Here is a 25,576-nt window from a genome sequence, read left to right on the forward strand (position 1 = left end):
AATAGTCTATGTGTCTTTCAAACTTTTGAAATCAAACCCATGTTTAATTTAATACTAAACACAACGAAGCCTTCCTATAGCAAATGCATCTTAAAGGGACTGGGGTTATTTATGCACAGAAAGTGAAGACTTCAGCAGATTTGTTCCTTGCCAAATATATATTTTATCTTTCTAAACAGAAAACAGTACCACCATTAACTCCTCTAATAAAGAGTAACTGTAATGTGAATCATTGTACATGCAGAAATGAAGTACTGGTATTCTTATTTCAAATTCCTATTTGTCATTGATACTAGTGAGCACTGGTATTCTTATTTCAAATTCCTATTTCTCATTGATACTATTTCTTCCCAAAATTACTGGAATCTTCCTTTTCAATGCTTTTTTGGTTTTTTGCAAGATAAAGATATTTTCTCTGACCTTTGTATATGGAAATGGGGAGAAAACTGATGATTCTTACTCAGCAGGGCCGTGGCTTTGTAGTGGTGAGGGGGAGAAGAAGGCATCTCAGAAATTCTTAGAAGTGAAGTTTAATAATCATATCTATATTCTATTTTTATCCTAACAAAACAAAAAAACCTCTGCTACTGTATTAATAACACAAATTACAGCAACCCAAGCTTGATAAAATCATGGCCAGGGAAGGTATGCAGGAAAAGGCTGTAGTAGGCATCTTCAGTGCTTTCCTATTTCCTCACTAAAAGATCCTTGATATTGTTCAGTGGCAACATTCCAAGGCAGAGTCACAATTGGTCTGAAACTATCATGACATCTTCCCAGCCTCCCTTTCAGGGAGAAGTGAATATATGATCCAGTTCCCATGTGAAATGAGGGTAGAGAGGTACACAAGCCAGATCAGAGAAAGCCATGGAGGCCACATTAAAACATTTGAACTTTATCCTCATTCTACCCTATACCCATTCTAAATACTGTTGATATCCTCCATCTTAAAAAGAGAAAATCAAGACTTTAAATAGCTTGACTGAAGTCATGGTTACTGAGTGGATGAACTGTAATTTGTGCCTGGGTTTTGTTTTTGTATTTTTTATAGTGTGTGGGATCCAAAGAACTGTCCAGTCATCACTGAGTGAGTGCAAGCTAGTTAGAAATAAAGAAATAATGAGAGCTGACCAAATGAGTTTGTAGAGAATGGTTAATATAACAATATATTTATAAAGACTGAGATGGTAGTGTGCAATCATTTTGTTATTAATAAGCAAAATATTGTTCAGTACATAATTTAAATTCCAGCATTGAAAGCAGCCCTAAGAGATCACACAATTCAGATCTCCCACCATTGCTTTCCCACCAAGATAGGTCCCCTGGATTTCACATGTTTGAAGTAACTGCTTATTTCTGTGATTTTAGACCACTGGCTTGACAAAAACAAAATGAACCACGAGGGGAAAAGAAAAAGCCAACAAAAAACCAACAAACCCTGTTCGTAACAAAGTCTCAACAATGGTATTAGGTACATGCAAAACAAAACAAAACAAAACAAAACAAAACAGTAACAAAAAACAAACAAACAAACAAACAAAAAACCTCCCACACAACAAAATACACAAATAATCCTGATCTTGCAGCAAATTGTTGATTTATTCAATGTGACTGCAACTCTTAGTAATGCTATTATTTGCAGGTGGTGAGTGTTGGTATGGGATGGTATGGAGCAACATTTTTCAAACTGTGGTTGCAATCAATATATTTATTAAAATTAAAGATGGAAAAATATCACAGTGCATAATATATATGGTCAATGTCTTATGATACTTGATGTATATATGTATGTCACACACATATACACACCTACATATACACAAACACACATAAATGAACTCTACATATACTGAATTGTGATGTAATCCTCATTTCTTACTCTGAGCTCCAGTTAGATAAGTTTGCCAATCATTGTTACAGAGCTAGGTTCAGAGAGTGGAGATGTTCTGACTCACTATGAGCTCTGCTCTATCTATGTGTTCCCTAGAGAGGGAGCAACTTGCTAAGGTAGAGTCCTGTCCACTGGCACAGATATTTACTGTTCCATATGTTGGTAAAACCATGTGCAATAAAATCAAACATATGACATAATGGTCGTCACAGTACACACTGTTTCTTGGTTAAGGTTCTTAATTACTCCTTTGAGTTTCTCAATTCACTTCAGGAAGGATTTGCTGCATTTCATCTTTATGCTGTTACTTGTAAACCTTGGGAATAAATATAAAAAGAAATTAATGGAGAATTCCAATTTTCATCATATTAAATCTTTACATCAACAACAGTAAATCTAAGGATGCTAAAATTACAGGGATTCTGGAGGCAAAAATGCTGGTTTCCTGTAAATAACTAAATTGAGTCTAAGTCCCATTCTTTTAATCCCTGCATTAAATTTAAAGCATATCTTAAAATAGCAGATAGATATCCAATATCACTTGCAATTGGTATAATAATCCTTGACTTCAGGGAATGAAATAGTTTGAAGACTAGAATAAAACCACAAGGGTGGCTGTCTGCAGTATAATCCTTGTTTTGGAGTATTACCCTTGAGGTGGGGAAAGTATTATTAGCTTTAATCCCTTTCTTAAACAAAGGAAGCCCAGTGGAATACTTGTTTTGGCATAGAAATTCAATGATACACCTACCACATTCTGATTAAACAGCTCATGTTGGAGAACACACACTTTTTAGTGTAGTATTTAATTTTTGAAATATGGGAAATATAAACATGATTATATCCTTTGACTACACAAGTGACACTTCTGACAATTTACTCCAGGGATATAATTCAAAATTAAGAAAACCAATAAAGAGTATGTGCAGATATTTTTATATAGCATGTGATTTATCCATGTGAAACACCTGTAACAGTAAATATCTAACAATTGGTAAATCGTTAAGTGATCTTACGTTAATTTGGACTGCTCTACTAGATAATTATGCTATAGTATAATTGTATAACAAGATAATAATTTATCTTTAAATTTAACAAGAAAAATACAAACATTTGATAGTTAAATTTTATTTTGCAATTCCTTATTTCTTTGATTTGGAACTAGACATGTGATCTCTTTCTTCTGTACTAAAATATCAATGTCAAGTCTTACGTCTTACATTTCTCTTCAGTGTACAAAACAGCCTTTTTTTTTTTTTAACTGGAAAAGATACTTAGTTTCATAATATAATGAACTCTATAAAGCTACATAAATATTAAATACTAATTTGAAAACAGAGATAAGCATGGCTGATTAACCACACTGTCCCTGCAGTCTTGTAGAAGAGAGATTGATGTTAACAGCAAATAGACTGGCTGTGTACTCATTAAAATGTTAACACTGATGATTGACAGGCACATAGGTGATTACTTCCTCCCTTTTGCTTTATGTTAAACATTTAAAAAGGCAGGGCACAATGGCTCATGCCTGTAATCCTAGCAATTTGGGAGGCTGAGGTGGTGGACTACCTGACGTCAGGAGTTCGAGACCAGCCTGGCTAACATGGTGAAATCTCATCTCCACTGAAAATACAGAAATTAGTAGGGCATAGTAGCACATGCCTGTAATCCCAGCTACTCAGGAGGCTGAGGCAGGAGAATCTCTTGAACTCGGAAGGCGGAGGTTGCAGTGAGCCAAGATCGTGTCACTGCACTCCAGCCGGGGTGACAGAACAAGACCCCATCTCAAAATAAATCAATACATACATACATAAAATAAAAACCTTTTAAAACAATATGCTTTTACAATGAGATGAAAATAAACATTTGTAAAGGGAGTTTGTACATTCCTGGTGGCTAGACTACTTTGTTTTAGTAAGAATAAGGAAATGATTACATTTTGCCTCACACTTTGGATTTAAATAAGGATTAAATTAAAGGTGTAACTCCATTCCGTTACTCTGCTGGGTTATTTATTGTTTCATTAACAATTAAATTCAGTCTTTCTTGTTTCTTCTTCATTGTTATTATGTTATCATGTTTCCAGGTTTTGGGGTTCAGGGTAGCACTCAGCTCCCCTGAGAGGACGTTTCTCCAAGGTTCTTGGTCTCCTGCTTTCTCAAGAATGAGAGAGGGGACCACAGCAGGTGCATTCGTGAAGTAAAATACTGGATTCCAAACAGAGTTTGCAGAAAGTGATTTTATTTAGGTAGAGAAAGAGAAAAGGGAGAAGAGAGAAAAATTCCACGAAGAGTGTGGAAGGGGACTCCAGAGGGGAAATCTGGCTGGGTGTGGGGACAAGGACTTTTAACCTGGGAGGAATTCCCCCCACCCACCGGCCAAGGAAAAAAGTTCCTTTAAACTTCCAATGGAGTGACTGATTGCCTTTTGACCCTCTCCCGCCCCTGCACCGTTAAATCTCCGGATGGAGAGACATGGGAGTGGGGCATAGCACTGGGAAGTTCTTGCCCTTGAAACTACAGCCCCTTGTGGACCCGGAAAGAGAACACATTCCCTCAAACATAATTATGATTTTATGTACTTAAGACTGAAATTTAGCTAAACAGGTTTATGGGATGTGAAAGGAAAACCCTGAAGATTAGTCACTGGAAACACTGAAAGCCCTTCCCAGCTCAGGGTTAAACCAGGCTATGCTGAGGGCACTTTCAGGACAGCTTTGCCTGGGGATAGAAGAACTAGGAAAGGTGACAGGTTACTATAAATAAAACAGTAACTTATGTAACTGAGAGAAACCAGCATAAATGTTGGAGGTAAGAAAAGCTGATGTATGTCTGGGTGCAGCGGCTCACACCTGTAATCACAGCACTTTGGGAGGCTGAGGCAGGCGGATCATGAGTTCAAGAGATCAAGACCACCCTGGCCACATGGTGAAACGGCGTCTCTACTAAAAATACAAAAATTAGCCAGGCGTGGTGGTGGGCGCCTGCAGTCCCAGCTACTCAGGAGGCTGAGGCAGAATTGCTTGAATCCAGGAGGCAGAGGCTGTAATGAATCAAGATCACACCACTGCACTCAAGCCTGGGGAATAAGAGCAAAACTCCATCTCAAAAAAGAAAAGAAAAGCTGATGTATTTCTGTTTTTATGCCTCTTTTTAAGCTTTGTTTTTTGCTTTTTTTTAAAAAAACTTTAATATCTAGAAGCCTCAAATGGCACAGCCGAATACTTTCCTGCCTGCCTCTAGGACGCAGGGAAGGAAAGAGAAGGGGTGTCACACAGAGAAATGCACATTCTTGTGGGCTAGCAGTACCTGTCAAAACATGCCAGCTGTTGTTGGGCCTTGGAACAGATGGTGAAGGCTGAATTTGGGAGGGAGCTGGTTGCAATTTACCTGAGCTACATGACCAAGGCTACTTTCATCTTTATCAGCAGGTAGATCATAAGGCCAAACTCCAGTGTATCACTTAGTCAAAAAGGAAAGTTGGACCCAAACACTGGCCATTGCTGAGAAGACAGAGAGCTATAGGTGTCCAACAGCCAAAACACTCCTGGAAGTGCCTCATTAGGGACAGAAAGGGGAGCCAATAACCCTCAGAGAAGTGGCTCTGGCTCATGTGCTATCATTTATAAAGGCTGAGCCCCTCCCTTCATCCCACATGCTCTATATCCACTCATGTTGCTGCTCTGAGATTCATTACGGGAGGCCTGACTTTCATCAGAGTAACAGATGGCAGGGGTGGGCGGGCATATCTGGCAAGGATTCTAAATTCAACTTGCAAGAAGAAAATTTAAAATGGTCCTGGCTGGGTGCGGTGGCTCACACCTGTAATCCCAGCACTTTGGAAGGCCGAGGCAGGTGGAACACGGTCAGGAGTTCGAGATGAGTCTGGCCAACATGGTGAAACCCCATTTCTACTAAAAATCCAAAAATTAGCTGGGCGTGATGGCAGGCACCTGTAATCCCAGCTACTCCGGAGGCTGAGGCAGGAGAATCGCTTGAACCAGGAAGGTGGAGGTTCCAGTGAGCCAAGACTGCACCATTGTAGTACAGCCTGGGTGACAGAGTGAGACTTCATCTCAATAAAATAAAATAAAATAAAATAATAAAATAAAAGTTCCTGAAATTCCTTCAAATGGGTTCATGCCTATATAATGGGCTGATCCTGAAATCAACAGTGTTTAGGATGAATGAGCTGCCTAGTTGGGCTCAGTCTCCTAGTCAAACAGGAATTTATTGAGGATGTAGAAAATCTAATTCTTATTGAGGAAGGACTACATTTGGACTAGGGCAGTTGCTTCTCACTAAAATAAAATAAAATAAAATATCTATCTATATGTATATACATATATAAAACATTCTTCACTGCTGGAGTGAGTCATACTGTCTTCTCTGAGCTAGCTGATGATTGCATTTTGCCGGTGTTAGCCAAAGAAATCCTTTTTTTTTGAAATGGAGTTTCACTCTTGTTGCACAGGCTGGAGTGCAATGGCACAATCTCGGCTCACTGCAACCTCCATCTCCCAGGTTCAAGTGATTCTCCTGTCTTAGCCTCCCGAGTAGCTGGGATTACAGGCTTTCACCACCACACCTGGCTAACTTTGTATTGTTAGTAGAGACAGGGTTTCTCCAGGTTGGTCAGGCTGATCTCGAACTCCCGACCTCAGGTGACCTGCCCATCTCAGCCTCCCAGAGTGTGGGATTACAGGCATGAGCCACCGCGCCTAGCTGGAAATCCTTTTAATTCAAATAGTTCGAATATAACAACAGCTAGATCTACAGTTTTGTCCTTCCAGCATGTTTTTTTGACCTTCTTCTTCTAGTTTCTACCTCCTGCCCTGCTTTCTCTTTGAGAAATTTTTTTATTTTTTAATTTTTAGGGATACGGTTGGAGTGCAATGGCACAATCATGGCTCACTGTGGCCTTGACCTCCTGGGCTCAAGCAATATCTTCCCACCTCAATATCCTGAGTTGCTGAGATTATAGGTGTATGCTACCATGCCCAGATAATTTAAAAAAAATTTTTAATTTTTGTAGAAATGGAGTATCACTATATTGCTCAGGCTGGTCTCAAACTCCTGACCTCAAGCGATCCTCCCAATTTGGCCTTCCAAAGTGCTGGGATTACAAATGTGAGCCACTGCATCTGGCCAGGGAAATTTTTAAAATAAAAAAGTCTTAGGTGGGGTATTCAATTACAAGATGGGTTATGAGATCTAGGCCTGGCCAATGAGAGTATGCCATCTCCCTGGCCATAGTGATTGGTTTTGCAAGTCATGTTGTCCAGCAGGACCAATCATCTGGGCTTTTAATCTGGGGTACAATAGAGTATTGTTTTTTAAAAACCTATTTAAAGAATTTCAAACTTATACAAAAGAAATGGAATAAATATGAACCTCCTTGTACTCAACACCCAGCTCCAACATTTATCAACTCGTGGTCCAATATTGAAAAAGGCTATCTTTTTATACTGGGACTGATGGACCTAGGAGGATGTTGCTGCCAACAGACACCACGTCATTGGAGAGCCTGACTTCAAAATAAACCCTAAATAGAAGGTAGAAGAGAAGCAGGGTCCTGAAGACCTTATTTGAGTTCCTTAACCCATTTATGCTGGAGGCTGCAAATTTTTTTTTGTGAAAAACCAGACCTTGGTGATGACTTTAAGCAGTAGGATATAAATAACTCCCACAAGCTTAGCGTTCCAACAATGGAACACTAGGCACAAATGGGTTAATCCAGCTGAGCCTGAAGACACCATAATCCCTGCACTGTTGAAGTACCCCTGTTCTGCTGAAGAACCCCTGTTCTGCTGAAGCCATATTTAAGGCAGATTTCTGTCACTTGCAAAAAGTGCTGTTCAATATGAAAAGCTTAAATAAACACTTCATATTACTTTAAAAAATCTTTTGTTTATTTTTGGGGCATTTGGAAAGTAGAAATTTTATGGAATGTCTTTAAGGGAATAAAAGAATAGGGGAGCTCTGGACATACTAAAACAAATTCATCAGCATTTTAATTATACTCTGCTCAAAGGATACTTCCAGTCCCATTTGGGAAAGCCACCTCTAAAAATTGTAAAGAAAATCACATAAATATCATTAAGAGATGTAACAAAGGGTAAATGGTTTCACCCCTAAAAACAGACAGACATAATAATTGAGTCTCCAACCACCCTCCCAGAATTTCTAATTCTGAATTACCCTCAAAGCAAAGAATGAATGAACATGATCACTCCTACATTAGCGTTCTGGTATTCCATTCTTTCATATGTATTGAATGATTTCCCTGGCTGTTTCTCCTCTACCATCCACTTTGTGAGCATAATACTTACACTGTTGCTTTGCTAGCTGTTGTATGAGATCTTCATATACTTGCAAAAAGAGGTCCTCTTTAGATTTTGTTCCATCTAAGTAAACTGCAAGAGGAAAAGAGAGTGGTTCAAATGCTAACAGGCTTATTAATATATAATGTTTACTTTGGCACCTGACATCTCTTGTAAATGCCAGTAGGTTTAACCAAAGCACCCAGGACCATAACTTAAAAGGAAATTAATTGTGATTAAAGAAATAGATGCCAGCCAGGTATAATAAGTCAAAAATTTTGATTGTTACAGATAAATCCACACTGGCTTATGTGAAAATTATTTAAATAAAAGAGAAGAGAAAGAAAGGAGGAAAGAAGGGAAAGAAACAGAAGAAAGAAAGTGGTATTGGGCATATGGCACTTTAGGACCACTGAAGGTGTTACTTGAAGAGTAATTCTTCAATATACTTATACATGAGGATCACCTGAGAAGCTTCTAAACTATGCAGTGGTCAGGGATCTGCAATACATGTACTAACTCAGAATTCACCAGGCTCAGAAAATATGTATTTTGTGTGTGTGTGTTTGTATGTGTGTTTTCAGCTATCAGGGAAAATACGTATTTTTAATAAAGCTGGCATAAGCAACTTTGGAGAAAAGCAGAAGTTGTCTAGGTTAAAGGAAGGAAAGGGCCTTCTGGTCAGAAAACAGCATGGGTAGGGAGAGGCAAGAGCACTGATGCACCATTTGAAATGGCAGAATATGGGGAAACTTTGGGGACAGTGTGAGATGAGATTTCAGAGCAAGACTGTACCTCAGCACCTCAGTCATTAGAGGCCTTACCGTCTGGCTGTTTGGATTTTATCCCAAAGATCTGGAGATGACTGAAAGTATTCAAGCAGGGCAGGTACCTGATTAGATTTGCATTTTAGGTAAAAAGGAGAGAAGGGAAGCAAGAGGATGTTCTTGCAACCAATGGTCAAGTTGGAGGTGGTCCAGCCAGAACCTCAGCTTCGGCCCTGGGGATAAACTCTGTGTGCATTCCGCCCAGCTCTGACGTAGCTACTCATCCTGGAGGCCAACAGGCTTCTCACGACATGGACAAGTCCCCTTTATTTCCCCTTTATTGTGAAAAGCATACATCAGTTCTAACTCCTTTGCCTTATCCAACAGCCTTCTGCCATCTTCTCTGCATTGAGTTTCCTATTCCAGCGATCTGTTCTTAGCTCAGGCCCACAGATCCGGATGCTTACCTCCAAACTGCTACATATGTCTCCCAGGCACCTCAACCTCATTCTATGCAAAACAGACATGCATTCCTCCCTTACAGGTCTGCAATGCCTTCACTTTTTTCCAACATTCGTCAGTTGCTGAGGCGTCTGTCATCTTTCCGCCCCCTCCATATCTGTTCTATCACCCAGTTCTACCAAGTGCAGGCGTCTAACATCACACCCTATAAATCTATCCTCCTCCATCCTCCACGCAGCTAGAGGGGTCTTAACTAAAACAAGAATCTATATCAATCACGTCCTTGTTTAAAACTTCTCTATAGAGAGCTTTCCACTTCTCTGAGGATAATGACCAAAGTCCTCACCTAGACTACTGGCCTTATAGGGTCTGGACCCTGCCTGTATCACCAGCATCAATCCTATCCCTTGGTTTTCTTTACCAGAAAGCTTTCTTAACACCACCTTTCTTTTAGGGGCTTCTAATTCCTTCCTGTCCCCTGCACCTTTCGTGTGCCATACCCACTTTCTGGGATGATCTTCTATCTCCCCAACTCACCTCCTTTGTTCAGTTAAACTCACTGAAGTTTGGTTAAATGTGACTTCCTCAAGGAAGCCTTCCCTGACCCCTGGGATCTGGGCAGTCCCCTAGAGCTTGGTGTCACAGAACTTACGGCAGCTGGAAAGGACAGGCTTGGGCAGCTGGTGTCTACAGCACCTGTTTCCACGACAGAATGTCACCTGCATGACAGCAGGGGCTGGATCTGCCTTATTCCCCTCACCATCTCCAGAGAAGCACCGGAAGGCATTCATTCAATACTGGTTGAATGAATAACTATCCAGAAGTTGACAAGAGCCACAGAGAGAAACAGAAACCAGGAGAACCAGCTATGAAAGAGGAGAAGCTCAGAGTGTTTGTGCTTAAGTGCTCCTTTATTCTTTTCTCTAAGTCCTTTCTTTGCTATACTTTGACGCAAATGACAATTAAAAGGCCTTGAATGGAGGCAGAAAAGGCACTTACCAACTTCCCAGGTGATATCCTGCATTTCTTGTCTGTGCTTTAGATACATGGGCCACACATGGCCATCAAAGTATCCCGGAGAGTCTGGAGGCTCATAGACCCTTGTACTATCAAAACATGTAGGAAACTTAATGTTGACAGAAACACACATTGATAAAGTAAAATATTAATGGCGAGGAAAATGGGGAAATCACTAACAGGTTGAATCTAAACAGGATTAGGACATGTGTTACATGTTTTAACTCAATGGCAGTTAAAAAGACAGCAACATGGATTTAGCTCTCTGAACCTAAAATTAACTTTGTAATCCTCCTATCATTCCTATCTTTTTCCTTCTAGTGCTTTATAAGAGAATTAAGAGACAAATAGTGTAAATAACGATGGAGAGACCACTGTGTTGGATTAAGCTTTGAACTAACTGGTGTTCTTGGTAGCTGTGGCAGAACAGGCACACTCACACCAAAATCATCATCACCATAGGCTTGCTTTGTTTGAGAACTTAGGAGAAATGAGCCAAAGCCTTGATATAAGGCTTATTCCAAGTGGATGACCGTTTATGGGAAAAGGTCCTGCTCCGTCCGTAAAAGAGTTAAGGCTTCTTGCCTCTGAAAAATGACCTATACACACTGCTCAATAATGTTGCTGTCCTCATTTTTCTTCTAATATTTTTTGTTTTGAATTACAACTCACAAAGATTATTTCAAAACTTACCTTCTTCTCCTTTTACATTCTTCATATGGAATAGTCAGGAAATAGCTTCTATTCCATATACTGTCAAGAGGCCTAGAATAACAGCATACTTAGTTCACAAAGTTTTTCCCCCCCATTCATTCAGAGTCAATATTAGGGTGGAGATGCTTACTTATAATTAAAAAGAAGAAAACCTTCGATGATCAAAATGGGAATTTCCTCAGCACTTTCCCGGTCTGTTGATACCACAGAGCATCTTGCGTTTTCCTTCCAGGAGGAAATGGCTGACATCATTTTTTCCATGTTAAGTGCTTCAAGCACTTTAAACAAACACAAAAATATGCAATCAATACGGCAAAAAATTTTTGTGATATGACTTTTTGTGATGAGTATATCCAGGATTCTATAAATATATACACCATCATTTTGTTTTCCTTCAAAACTCCTATAATAAATATTTTAGATAACACATTTAAACTCTAATACTGATAAACCAGAGTGTCTGAAACATTTGTATTATGGAAAATTTCAAACACACAAAAAAGTAGAGAGTAAAGTACAGTGAACTCCCACATCCCTATTACCAGCTCTGAAAACCAAAACCCATGGCTAACCTTGCTTTACTTATAACTTCTATTCTCTCCTGATTACACAAAAATTTAAAACTTTGAGAAGATGAAATATCTACAGATAAGTTTGAAAGATATCTGACACATGGGGGAAAACATCTGTAATGTCTTTGGCAAAGAGTTAAGACATTTAATATACCAAAGAGCTCTTCTATATGGATAACTAAAAGACCATTTGTAAAGAACACAAATATGCCATTGTCAAACTCTAAAATATACACACTTTTTGAGCTAACTGTGATTTTAGAAAAGTAGCTTATATAACGTTTACAAGCATGGTACTTAAGCCAGTAGTATTAGCATCACCTGGGAACTTGTCAGAAATGCAAATTCTCAGCCCCACTCCAGAACCACTGAATTGAGCCATCAGCACTTAAGAGTGTTTTTTGGGCCGGGCGCGGTGGCTCAACCTGTAATCCCAGCACTTTGGGAGGCCGAGGCGGGTGGATCACGAGGTCAAGAGATCGAGACCATCCTGGTCAACATGGTGAAACCCCGTCTCTACTAAAAATACAAAACATTAGCTGGGCATGGTGGCACGTGCCTGTAATCCCAGCGACTCAGGAGGCTGAGGCAGGAGAATTGCCTGAACCCAGGAGGCGGAGGTTGCGGTGAGCCGAGATCGCGCCATTGCACTCCAGCCTGGGTAACAACAGCGAAACTCCGTCTCAAAAAAAAAAAAAAGAGTGTTTTTTAGTGAAAGGTTTTTAAATGATGGATTAATTTATTTAATAGACATAGAACTATTAAGGTTTTTTCTTTGTCCTGCTGTTAGTTTTGGTAAATGATATCTTTCTAGGAAATTGTCAATTTCACCTAACTTTTCAAATTTATTTGTATGATGAGAGTGGTCATAATATCCTTTTATCTCTTTAATGTCTGTAGGATCTATAGTGATATTACCTTTTTTGCTTTTGGTATTTGTAATCTGTTCCTTCTCTGTTTTTTTAAATCAGACTTGTTTAATCTGGGGATTGCTTAGATTCTTAAAGTTTTATGTCTTCAACTAAGTTTGAGAAGTTTTCTATTTAAACCATTACTTCTTTGAATACTTTAGTCCCACAGTTTCTCCTCTCAGAGACTCCAATGATATGAATATTATATCTTTCATTACTGTTCCACATTATTATTCATTTCTTTTCAGTCTATTTTCTCTCTGTTGTTCAGATTGAGTACTTTGTATTGCTCACTATTTTCTCTGTCATAGTTATTCTGCTACTGAGCCAATCCAGTGAGTTTTTAATTTGAGTATTGTATTTTTTCCATTCTAAAATTTCCATCTAGCTCTTTTTTCAAATCTTCTATTCCTTTACTGAGGCATTCTAGTTTTTCACTTGTTTCAAGCCTGTGTGCAATAGTATGTTTAAAGCCTTTTCATAATGCTGCTTTAAATTCTTTGTCAGATAATTTCAACAACTGTGTCATCATGGTATTGGTATAACACGTGCTTCTCAGTTGTGTCCAGGACATTTTAGATACTGTGTTATGAGGCTGTAGATCCTATTTAATCTTCTTTTGCAGACAGTCACCCTGTTCTAGCAGAGCTTGCAGGTTCAGTTGGGGGTGGATGCCCCGCCTCCTGTTAGGCCCTGCTGATGCTGTGTTGTGGCAGAAGTTGGTAGGTTGTGGGAAGAGGGGGTTAAGGAGAGTGCTGGTTAAGTTTCATTGCTGCTAGCTGTGGGTAGAAGTTCAGCTTTCCACTGAGTTCTGCTGACAGGAGCTGATACCACCTGCATAAGGAAGGTGAAGTGCCAACATGCTCCACTGCACACTGCCTCTTTCCACCTGTGTATTGCCAGGTAGAGGTCAAGGTGCCGCTCCCCGTTTGGTTCCACTAATCCAACGCCCATGGGTGATATGGAGGGCTTACTCAGCCTGCCTTGCTAATGCTGGATGGATCTTCTGTAAGTGTAGCTCGGCACCCAGCCAACGCCCTAAGGGGAGGATGGTTTTGCCTTTTATGTCTGGCTAGAGTAGGGTGGATATTATCAAAAAAGTTTTCTATTCTGCTCGGCCACCCTTTTCCTTGTCCCTTGATTACAGAGAACAGGTTTCTTTTTTAGTCTGTGCCTACAGATGGTTCCATGTTGTTTACTTCTCCTGTATATGTAGGAGGCAAAAAGAAAACCCAGGGATCCCACAGCCCTGTCATTCGTCATGTCCTGGAATCCCTAGCCAGCATGGTTTCTTTTTTTCTTTCAGTCTTCCTTTGTCTGTTTGTTGCATTATGTCCAGGGCTTTTCACTGTAGGAGTGAGGACCAGTGAGCAATGGGACTAATCCATCTTGGCTGGAACCAGCCATCTTACTAGTTTTGACATACATATTTTTGTTACCACTCAGTTAAAAATATTTTCTAATTTTCATTGTGATTTAGCTTTTCACCTATGGAATAGGTAAGTGTTTTGCTTCAGATAAAATGCAATGATGTTTGGGATTTGCTCCAAAACAATACAGATGTATAGAGTAGGTGAGGGTATAGATGAAATATAATTGTCCAAAAGTTCATCATTATTAAAATTGGATGTCAAACTCATGAAAGAGTTCATTATACTTTTCTGCTGATTTCTGCATGTTTGAAATTTTCCATGAGAAAAAGTTATTGAAAATCAGAAAAAAGGGTAATGCTTACATTTTAAACACTTGATAACTGATTTTTAATTTACTTCATGGTGATTAGAGAGTATCTTTATATTTCTTCAATCCATGAAGTGTATTAGGGCTTGCTCCATGCCCTTGCATATATGGACTATTTGGGGTAATATATTCCATGTACTCAAGAAAAAAATATGTATTCTGCTGTTATTAGGTGCATGTTCTTCTGTACATGTCAGTTTTTGGTCAACTTAGTTAACTGTATTGTTCAAATCTGTTATATCATTAGTAATTTTTGTCTGTCAGTCCCATTAGTTGCTGTTATGGGTTGAATGCGTCCCTCTATGTTAAAGTCCTAATGCCCAGCTCTCCAGAATGTGACTTTATTTGGAAATATGGTCATTACAGATATAATCAGTTAAGGTGAGGTCACACTAGAGTAGGGTGGGCACCTGATCCAATATAATTGGTTACAAAAGAAGAAAAAGGAGAAATTCAGATACACACATGGGGAGAGCACCATGTGGAGATGAAGTCAGGGACTGAGGTGATAGAGCCGAAGGCAAGGCTGCCAGAGATTTCAGCAAATAGCAGAAGCGAGGAGAAGGGCACCGAAGTCTCCCTCACAGCCTCAGAGGGAAGCCAACCTGCTTACACCTAGATCTCAGAGCCTCTCGAATTGTGAGACAATAATTAGTACTTTAACATAACAAAGTACTATAGAATGCTTAGTACTCCAATGTTATGAATATTAGATATTTCATTATTGTTCCACATTATTATTCATTTCTTTTCAGTCTATTTTCTCTCTGTTGTTCAGATTTAGTTCTTTGTATTGTTCTATCCTTAAGTTCACTATTTTCTCCATCATAGTTATTCTGCTACTGAGCCAATCCAGTGAGTTTTTAAATTTTAGTATTGTATTTTTTCCATTCTAAATTTCCATCTAGTTCTTAATGCTTAAGGCATTCTGTAGTACTTTGTTATGTTAAAGTACTAATTCACAAAGGAAGTTGTGTTAAAATCTCCCTCATCAGCTGTGTATGGTGGCTCACACCTGTAATCCCAGCACTTTGAGAGGGTCAGGTAGGCAGATCACCTAAGGTTAGGAGTTTGAGACCAGCCTAGCCAACATGGCGAAACCCCATCTCTATTAAAAAGACAAAAAACAAAAAACTTAGCCAGGCTAGTGGCGTGCGTGTGCATATAGTCCCAGCTACTTGGAAGACTGAGGCACGAGAATAATTGGAACCTGGGCAGCAGAGGTTGCAGTGAGCCACAATCACACCACTGCACTCCAGCCTAGGTGACAGAGTGAGGCTCCGTCTCAATGAAAAACAAAAACAAAAACCTCCCCCACACACCAATTGTGGATTTGTGTCTTTCTCTCCTCTTAGCTCTGCCAGTTTTTACTTAATGCATTTTAATGTTATGTTATTAGGTAGAAAAAAATTTTAGGTTGTTTTATTTTTCTGTCAAAGAAACTCATTTCTCTCTCTTTATCTCAGTAATACTCAGCCTTAAAGTTTACTTTGTCTGCACACACACGCATGTTCATTGCGGCACTGTTTACAATAGCAAAAACCTGGAACCAACCCAAATGCCCATTGATGATAGATTGGACAAGGAAAATGTGGCACATATATACCATGGAATACTATGCAGCCATAAAAAATGATGAGTTCATGTCCTTTGTAGGGACATGGATGAATCTGGAAACCATCATTCTCAGCAAACTGACACAGAAGAGAAAATCAAACACCGCATGTTCTCACTCGCAGGTGGGTGTTGAACAATGAGAACACGTGGACACAGGGAGGGAAGCATCACAAACTGGGGTCTGCTATGGGGGGTAGGGAAGGGACAGCAGGGGGTGGGGAGGTTGAGGAGAGATAATATGGGGAGAAATGCCAGATATAGGTGATGGGGGGATGGAGGTAGCAAACCACCTTGCCATGTATGTACCTAATCCTGCATGATCTATACATGTACCCCAGGACCTAGAGTACAATAAAAAAAAAATAGTTTACTTTGTCTGGTATTAGTATAGTTCCTAGAGTTATAACAGTTCTTTCAGTAGGTGTTTCCAAGTCGATCTTTTCCCAGCCTTTTACTGCCTATATTTCTATGTCCTTATACTTAAGTCCATATCTTTTTTTTTTCTTTTTCGAGACAGAGTCTCACTCTGTTGCCCAGACTGGAGTGCAGTGGTGCAACCTCAGCTCACTGCAACCTTGGCCTCCCAGGTTCAAGTGATTCTCCTGACTTGGCTTCCAAAGCCTCTAGACTCAAGTGATCCTCCCACCTTAGTCTGCCCAGTAGTGGGGACCACACCTAGCTAATTTTTGTATTCTTTGTAGAGACAGGGTTTTGCCATGTTGGTCAGGCTGGTCTTGAACTCTCTGGATTCAAGCAATCTACCCACCTTGGCCTCGCAAAGAGCTAGGCTTACAGGTTGTGAGCCACCACACCTGGGCATCCTTTGATTTTTAATTTTTGACTTATTTCATATTAATTAACTATATTGCATTCAAAATAGGATTATTTTTTCTAAAAACTTGATAGTTCCACATTTTAAAACTATCCCGTTTGTGGTTAGAAAGACTTGACTAGTACTTTGATATAACTTAAATTTGTACATTTACCCAAAATGTCCCAATTTTTCCTTTATAGATTCTTGATGTGAGATGCTTGAAGTCATGGCATGAACATGCTAAGTTTGGGATACATGCTCAACCTCCTTTCCAGAAAGGCTGTACCAACCAATTTATCCATATACTTCCATCTAAAGTATATTAGGGCCTTTGTTTTACTGAGCCCATGCTATCATTGGATAATTGTCATTGCTTTAAACATCTTCATTTACTTGGTAAGTGGGAAAAAAAGTAATTTGCAGTTCTTTAAGTTTGACTTTTATGATACATTTATTAATCCGATAACTGACTGCTTCTATGAACGGCTTATTCATATCCTTAGGCCCTTTTCCTATTGGGATATTAGTTTTTCTTTTCAGTTTCTAAGAATTCATTAAAATTAGGAATAATAATTCTTTGCCAATTGCTGAAAAATGTTTTTCCTTGTTTTTCACCCTTATTTTGTAATGATTTTTCTCATTAACCTCTGGAAGAGAGGAAGAGAAGAAAAAAAGATCCTGGCTGCAACTCAGGATACAAGAATAGAGAGTAAGTCAAGAACTTTGCCTCTCATAAAACTATTATGTGTCTTAAGAACTGATTATATAACGCTTCCTAAAATGTCATCAGTTAAAAATAAAGAACATACTTTATGACTTTTTTAAGAGAGCTCCCTCTGTTGCTAGTTTGTATAAGTACTCAACGACCATCTTTTTAAGTATGAAAGTTAATAAGACCACCAAATATTAAACAGCCTATTAGCATGATATTCTCTACAGAAAATGTTTTATGATAGACTGTAATCCTTTGGCTCCAAAACTGTTAGCCTGGGGTAAGGAATGAGGAGAATCCATCTAAAATATATTCACAAACCTTCCTGAACAGTGAAAAAAAAAAAAACCAAACCACAGCTGTCTAGTACTTTGGCCACCAGGAAGGAAAGCTGAAAGAATGAGAGAATATAGTTTACTTTAGGCAAAATTCTCTGATGGGGTGGGGTTGAGAGTGGCCAGTGTAGCTACTTCTACATCTCCAGGGCAGGAATGAGCAGAGCGACAGCAAGCCTAACTTGCTTCAGAAGAGAACCCTATCATTCCATGTGGATAAAGGGGAACCCTCATACACTATTGGTAGGAATGTAAATTAGTACAGCTGCTATGGAGAGGTATGGAAATTCCTCAAAAAATTAAACATAGAACTACCATATGATCCAGCAATTCTATTACTGGGCATATATCCAAGATAAGAGAAATCAATATATCCAAAAAATATCTGCACTCCCATGTTTATTGTAGCACTATTCACAAATAGCCAGAATATGAAATGAACCTAGGTACCCATTGATGCATAAATGGATAAAGAAAGTATGGTGTCTATATGCAATGGAATATTATGCAGCCATAAAAAGAATGAAGTCCTGTCATTTGCTGCAACATAGCTGGAACTCGAGGCCATTATGCTAAATGAAATAAGTCAGGTACAGAAAGACAAATATCACATGTTCATATGCATATGTGGGAGCTGAAAAAAAGTAGATTTCATGAAGATAGAGAGTATACTGGTGGTTACCAGAGGTGCAGAAGGGGAGGCATGTGTGGGGAATGAAGGGAGGAAAAAAAGAATGTAAATGTATTTATTACCAATGAACTGTACACTTAAGATTGGTAAAGACAGTAAATTATATGAGCTTTTATTTTTTTGAGACAGTCTTGCACGGTCACCAGTGCTGGAGTGCAGTGGCATGATCTTGGCTCATATAGGCAAATATGCCTATATGCCACTGCAACCTCTGTATATAGGCATATTTTACCTCAGTTAAAAAGAAGAAAAATCTATCATTCTAGTGTTTTCAGTTTTATTATTTTATTTTTAAAAATACATATTTTTGAGACAGGGTCTAACTCTGTCACATAGGCTGGAGTGCAGTGGTGTGATCTCAGTTCACTGCAACCTCAGCCTCCTGGGCAAAGTGATCCTCCCACCTCAGCCTCCAAAGTAGCTGTGACTACAGGCGTGCGCCACCACACCTGGCTAATTTTTGTATTTCTTTTTGGGTAGAGATGGAATTTCCCTATGTTGCCCAGGCTGGTCTCAAACTCCTGAGCTCAAGTGATCTGCATGCTTTGGCCTTCCAAAGTGCTGGCGTTACACATGTGAGCCTCCAAGCCTAGCCCCAATGTTTTCAGTTTTAAATATAAAATTGGAAAAAGGGCCAGGCGTGGTGGCTCACACCTGTAATCCTAGCACTTTAGGAGGTCGAAGTGGCAGATCACAAGGTCAGGAGATAGAGACCATCCTGGCCAACATGGTGAAACCCTGTCTCTATAATAAAAACAACAACAAAAAAAACTGGAAAAAGGGTTTCACTTATTTAAATAGTTCAACATAAATCAGAAACCTAGAAGGGCAGGCTTAAAGAATAGAAATATATTTAAACACATTTTAAGACTGTCTTCACAGATATAGTAAAGTTCCTTTTTCAACTTTTTGTTCCACAGAACCATCAAGTTCAACATAGTGAAGTTCTTTGTGTTTGAAAAAGAAAACATAAGCACATAATATTTGACAGGCAAATCTACTTACCATCATACTGCAAAAATCCATTTTTATCTGTCTCTATCTCAGACTGTGGCTGGAAAAATAATAAAGTACCCATCAAAATGGTGTGTAGGAAATAAATAATACAGATTAAAGCACGGTAAGTCTTTAATAAATGCTTTGGATGATCAATTAAAGATAGCACTGATAGACAGTGCCATCTAGTGGATAAGTAACATCATTGTGCTGAGCCTACTTTTTTTTTTTTGGAGACAGAGTTTCGCTCTTGTTGCCCAGGCTGGAATGCAATGGGACGACCTCGGCTCACCACAACCTCTGCCTCCCGGGTTCAGGCGATGCTCTTGCCTCAGCCTCCTAAGTAGCCGGGATTACAGGCATGCGCCACCACACCTGGCTAATTTTTTATTTTTAGTAGGGACAGGGTTTCTACGTGTTGATCAGGCTGGTCTGGAATTCTTGACCTCAGGTGATCTGCCCGCCTTGGCCTCCCAAAGTGCTGGGATTACAGGTGTGAGTCCCCGCCCCCAGCAACTGAGCCTTTCAATACAAAAGGTACATCACTCGTCAAAGACTTCTTGGATGTAATTCAATTAACTTTGTGGTTAAATATTTTTGTATTAAATAAATTATTTAAGAAATTTTATAGATACCTTGAAGAAATCATCCTGACATATGATACTGCAATTTGGGAGGTGTTTCTGCAAATTCTTAGCCAGTGTTGTTTTCCCACCATTTGTCACACTGAAGCAAAGAAAAAACAAAGTACCAGGAAGGAAAATGCATTTAAAAATCGTTAAACTTTTTTTTTTTTTTAAGAGACAAGGTCTCGCTGTGTCGCCCAGGCTGGAGTGCAGTGGCGTGATCTTGGCTTACTGCAACCACCACCTCCTGGGTTCAAGTGATTCTCCTGCCTCAGCCTCCCAAGTAGCTGGAATTACAGGCATCTGCCACTATGCCCCGCTAATTTTTGTATTTTTAGTAGAGACAGGGTTTTGCCATGTTAAACAGGCTGGTCTGAAACTCCTGACCTCAGGTGATCCACCCACCTCCGCCTCCCAAAGTGCCGGGATTAGGTGTGAGCCACTGGGCCCGGCCAAAAATCATTCCACACTTTAAAATAATTTTTTAAGAGGATATTTGAAGCAATATTTACGATTTAAGAAAAAAATGATTTCTTTCATAGATCATGCCTTAAACCACAGACACTGGCAGATCTGATGTACTAAATGATAAGATATAAGCTGAGAAAGATGAAGCAGAAAGATAACTATTGAGCGAGTGAACTAACACTAACACTTAAAAATACAGATACTGTGTTGGAAGCGAAATATTTGTTTGTCTATGGTTCATATGCAACACAGAGAATATGAGTAGCACATTTTAGTGCAAGTGTATAAAACTGCATATGGTCACTGTGATTTTGTGTCCAGGCACAGTGCAAAAAACAGAGGGGTGGCTTATTACAAGCCCACCTACAATGAAATCACATTTCCTCTGTGATGCCTCCTTTTCCCATGTCTGTCCACCTGGGGGCCAGCTGGGAGGCCTGTTGTTGTAGCTTATCACATCAGGCCAGTTATTTGTCCCTTCTGGATGGACTGTGAAGTCCGGGAGAAGGGGCACTGAGTTACTCCTCTTTAGATCTAGTTTCCCAGCATCTAGGAGATCACATGGGAGGGAGGCACTTCTCTATTCAGTCATTTACTGAAAGAGTGTTTTAACCTGACTTATGTCTGCAATATAAGTCAGGGCATTTGTGAACCTGAATGAGAAAAAATTTATACCTTTATCTTCACTGAATTCTAACATTTAATTATAAGTGATATAAGTACCCTTGACATTCACCAACAGAAATCACAGATATTTTCATATTATGTTGCAGTTGAGGTGGATATCTTGAAGCATCATTGATGTTTATTATTATTTCAGATTTATGACATTGTTTAGACCCACCTCTGGATATTGTTATTTAATATATTAACACAGAAGAGTATATATTACAATATCACAAATTTGTTTTTAAAAATATTTTTATAACTATATTTCAATATAACCAATTTCCTTTGTATTCATGTATTTTATTTTTTACACTTAAAACTATTACTCTAAGGTCAAGATTTCATCATACCATCAAATGTTCACAGCACAAAAAACTTCCGACTATACATCTATTTGTAAGAAACTGTGCTTAATCCCAGATAAGATCAATCCACAAATACAATCTAGAAAAGGGAAAAGGAACTAATGTCCATTCGTCAAATGGCTTGTATATACCTTACGCCTCAAGGTAGGAGGAACCTGATTCACAAAATTTCTCATTTAACCTTATGATATACGATTGGGTAGGATATGGGCCATCTCTTTGGAAAAGTGAGTGGGTGCTACCCTATGTATTGAGAAAATATTATGACTTTTCCCCCTCTTTAACAAAAATGTCTGTAAACCATACCAAATGGCCACAGTTTAGGTATTAAGTTTTGGTTTAATGAAATAGTGATCAGGGGTGACTTTATTACAATATGAACAATCTGGCTAGAAAAATCTGTCATTTTCTAGACTTATCTCTGTTAAGATCATACAGTCAAACCAACAGTAGCAATCAGATCCTTTCTCACTGACTTAGCTAAAGCCCATGAGAAATACACACCCCATTTTTGTATAAGCCTTAGAGGAGACAGACTGGCTAGAAGACAGTCTGCTGAGACATGGAGAGGAGAGTGGAGTAAAAGCATTTAAACAAGCCTGCACCTAAGATCCACACTCAGTCTGTAGGCATCCTGGTCAGGTGACAGCTTAGGCCTCAATCTTCTCCTGTGGCACGCCCACAACCACCACGCGCAGCACACTCACAGCCTCGCTCTCGCGCGTGCCATCCAACCTGAGGATAAGCATGCCCAGCATGTATTCTGTTCTAGGATCTGAAGAAGGAAAAAGGGTGACTACTTGCTCCCAACACCCAAATAAATGCATAACTCCTGGACCATTTAGTTTTACGTGCCAGGTAACAAGAGGGGTCATTGTATTTGAACACAACTGTGGGCTAGGGAGAAGTTAAAAGGCAGTCTCTAATTATTATTTATTTATTTATTTATTTATTTATTTATTTATTTTTGAGACAGAGTTTCGCTCTTGTTCCGCAGGCTGGAGTGCAATGGCGCGATCTCGGCTCACCGCAACCTCCGCCTCCTGGGTTCAGGCAATTCTCCTGCCTCAGCCTCCTGAGTAGCTGGGATTACAGGCATGCGCCACCATGCCCAGCTAATTTTTTGTATTTTTAGTAGAGACGGGGTTTCACCATGTTGACCAGGATGGTCTCGATCTCTTGACCTCGTGATCCATCCGCCTCGGCCTCCCAAAGTGCTGGGATTACAGGCGTGAGCCACCGCACCCGGCCGTCTCTAATTATTTAAACACATAGAGAATATATTGCAACAGGTAGATGCTAATATTCCAATCTTCCAGTTAAGGAAACTATGGATTGATAAGTTGTATACTAATAAAACTAGTCTACGTTAAGTAATGGAGATGGGATACAAAGTCTACTGCCAGTATGGATTTTAAACTTTTTTATGTCATAGGACTCTGAGAGAATCCCATGAAGGTTATGATTTCTTTCCCCAGTGACTGAGTTTGGATGTTTTTTCCCTCCAAATCTCATATTGAAATCTGATCCCTGGCCAGGCACAGTGGCTCACACCTGTAATCCCAACACTTTGGGAGGCCGAGGTGGGTGGATCACCTGAGGTCAGGAGTTCAAGAACAGCCTGGTCAACACGGTGAAAACCCATCTCTACTAAAAATGCAAAAATTAGCTGCATGTGGTGGTGCACCCTGTAGTCCCAGCTACTAGGGAGGCTGAGGCAGGAGAATTGCTTGAATCTAGAAGGTGGAAGTTGTGAACTGAGATCGTGCCACTGAACTCCAGCCTGTGAGCTGAGATCATACCACTGCACTCCAGCCTGGGCAAGCGAGACTCTGTCTCAAAAAAGAAATGTGATCCCGAAGTTGGAGGTGGGGCCTGCTGGCAGATGGGAACAGATCCCTCATGAAGGATTTGGTGCCATCCCCATGGTAATGAGTAAGTTCTTGTTCTGTTGGTACATGTGACAGCTGGCTGTTTAAAAAGTCTGAGACCTCCCTCTCTCTCTTGCTCCTTCTTCTGCCATGTGACATGCTGGGTCCCCTTCCCCTTCCACCATGAGTGTAAGCTTCTTGAGGCCCTCATCAGAAGCATATACCAACACCATGCTTCCTGTACAGCCTGCAGAACAGTGAGCCAAATAAACCGATTTTCTTTATAAATTACTCAGCTTCAGGCATTCCTTTGTAGCAAGACAAATTGACTAAGAAACCCAGAAAAATGACTGTCTTTACATTTCTGTTAAATTTCCTGGAGGTTCATGGATGCCCCCTGAATTCCTTCAGAACCCCATTATTTGCAATTGAATAATTACTAAGTTATTACTTCCCTATGAACTAATTATTTGATTGAGACTTATTGGATAATTATTTCCTAGGGAAGTGAGTGGTTAAGTTCATAAGATGCAAGGCAGGAACAAAAGTTGCCACAACTGAACCTGGCATGGGCTTCACAGATGCAGCAGCACTAAAATGAAACCAAGGCACTTGGCCAGGTGCAGTGGCTCATCTTTGTAATCCCAGCATTTGGGAGGCCAAGGGGGGAGGACTGCTTGAGGCCAGTAGTTCAAGAACAGCCTGGAAAACATAGTGAAATCCTGCCTGTTAAAAGAAAAAAGGAGAAATCATGACACTTGCTAAAGAACAGAGAGTGGAAAGGAGGCTTTCTTAGGAAGTTATGGATAGTACCTAGTGCACAGGACAAGAAGACATGAGGTAGGTTTCTAGGTATGGCGCTGTATTGGGACATCGAGAAGAGGGAAATCTTATTTATACACATTGGATCCTGTAGTGGACTTTGTAGTTGCCTCTCCAGGTCCCATTTCTGTCTTTTAGGTCCAGCTGGGACTGATCCCACTCTCAATTCCAGAACAGAACTCACTGACCTAAACCAATCAATATAATCCCACCTATTTTACCACAGTGGCTGGGTGTACGTGGACCAAACTTGTCCAGTCAAAGGGAGACCTATGATCTAGGGGAAGAGAAGCATTTTCCCGTCTGCCCAGTGACAGCCTATGAAGAAACAACAAGTCACAGGGCTCCTTGTAGCTCCTTGTGACCAAAAGATAAGCTGATTCTAAGATGAACCCAAATGAAAGACATAGAGAAGAGGGATAAACTGTCTTTGGTGATACCACTGAGCTCCTGTATCAAACCTTTACTGCAGCCTGCTCCTCCTGAGGCAGATACATTTCCTTTATTATTTATGGATGGCTTTCATATACCATGATATTCAGATTTAGTTCTAGATAACTGGGAACCTAGTTATCTAGAAAACTGGGAACCTAGTGTATCTCTGCCACTGAATATCATTCACCAGGCAGAGAATTAAAATGTTCTGTATGAAGATGAAACTGGTAGAGATGTGAAGGAAAGATTAGATGGCAAAGATCAGGATTAGGGAATGATGGCCTATATTAGGATGGTGGCAGTGATTGTGGGAAAGAAGAGAAACACAAGAGAAGTACTGCAGAGAAAAATTGGACTTTTCTTCTGATTAGATGGGAGGCAAAGCAGAGTTCTGACATTTAGTTCACTCAATTTTACTTCTGATTGATGACTTACTATGGTAATGTAATACAATAACACAATGATTTCCCCAAAATTATAAACAAAATAGTCTCAAATATTTTATTAATTGAGTCACACATAATGTGAATGTACTTAAAGATGAACATAATATGGTAGCAAAACAAATAATGCCATTTTCAGTTGATGTTGATGTCTTATTTGCATGCCGGCTTCTGGGACCACAGGTAGGATGACCATATAATTTAGAACATGTTTGAGAGAAAGAGAGGTATATCCAGGGCCACAAGGATTAGCTTGGTCAACATGGGACATAAGGCCACCCAAAACATGGGGGAAAGGAATGGAGGTAAGGGTGTT

At 39.7% G+C, this 25,576-nt stretch overlaps 1 protein-coding gene across 1 annotated transcript in view; it reads right to left on the reverse strand.

Annotated features, from left to right (window-relative positions):
• Nucleotides 1-1,153: 1,153 nt before the first annotated feature.
• NMRK1 (nicotinamide riboside kinase 1) overlaps nucleotides 1,154-25,576 on the reverse strand; it is a 30,741-nt gene continuing 6,318 nt past the window's right edge. Inside the window, exons 3-9 of the mRNA XM_017543245.2 lie at nucleotides 20,197-20,287; nucleotides 19,571-19,619; nucleotides 11,304-11,451; nucleotides 11,153-11,224; nucleotides 10,442-10,548; nucleotides 8,223-8,306; nucleotides 1,154-2,207 (exon numbers count right to left, since the gene is read on the reverse strand). Of these exons, the coding sequence (XP_017398734.1) occupies nucleotides 2,188-2,207; nucleotides 8,223-8,306; nucleotides 10,442-10,548; nucleotides 11,153-11,224; nucleotides 11,304-11,451; nucleotides 19,571-19,619; nucleotides 20,197-20,287 (571 nt within the window). The 3' untranslated portion in view covers nucleotides 1,154-2,187. The remainder of the gene's footprint in view (nucleotides 2,208-8,222; nucleotides 8,307-10,441; nucleotides 10,549-11,152; nucleotides 11,225-11,303; nucleotides 11,452-19,570; nucleotides 19,620-20,196; nucleotides 20,288-25,576) is intronic.

Source organism: Cebus imitator, unplaced genomic scaffold (assembly GCF_001604975.1).
Source record: "Cebus imitator isolate Cc_AM_T3 unplaced genomic scaffold, Cebus_imitator-1.0 Scaffold150, whole genome shotgun sequence".
Lineage (NCBI taxonomy): Eukaryota > Metazoa > Chordata > Mammalia > Primates > Cebidae > Cebus > Cebus imitator.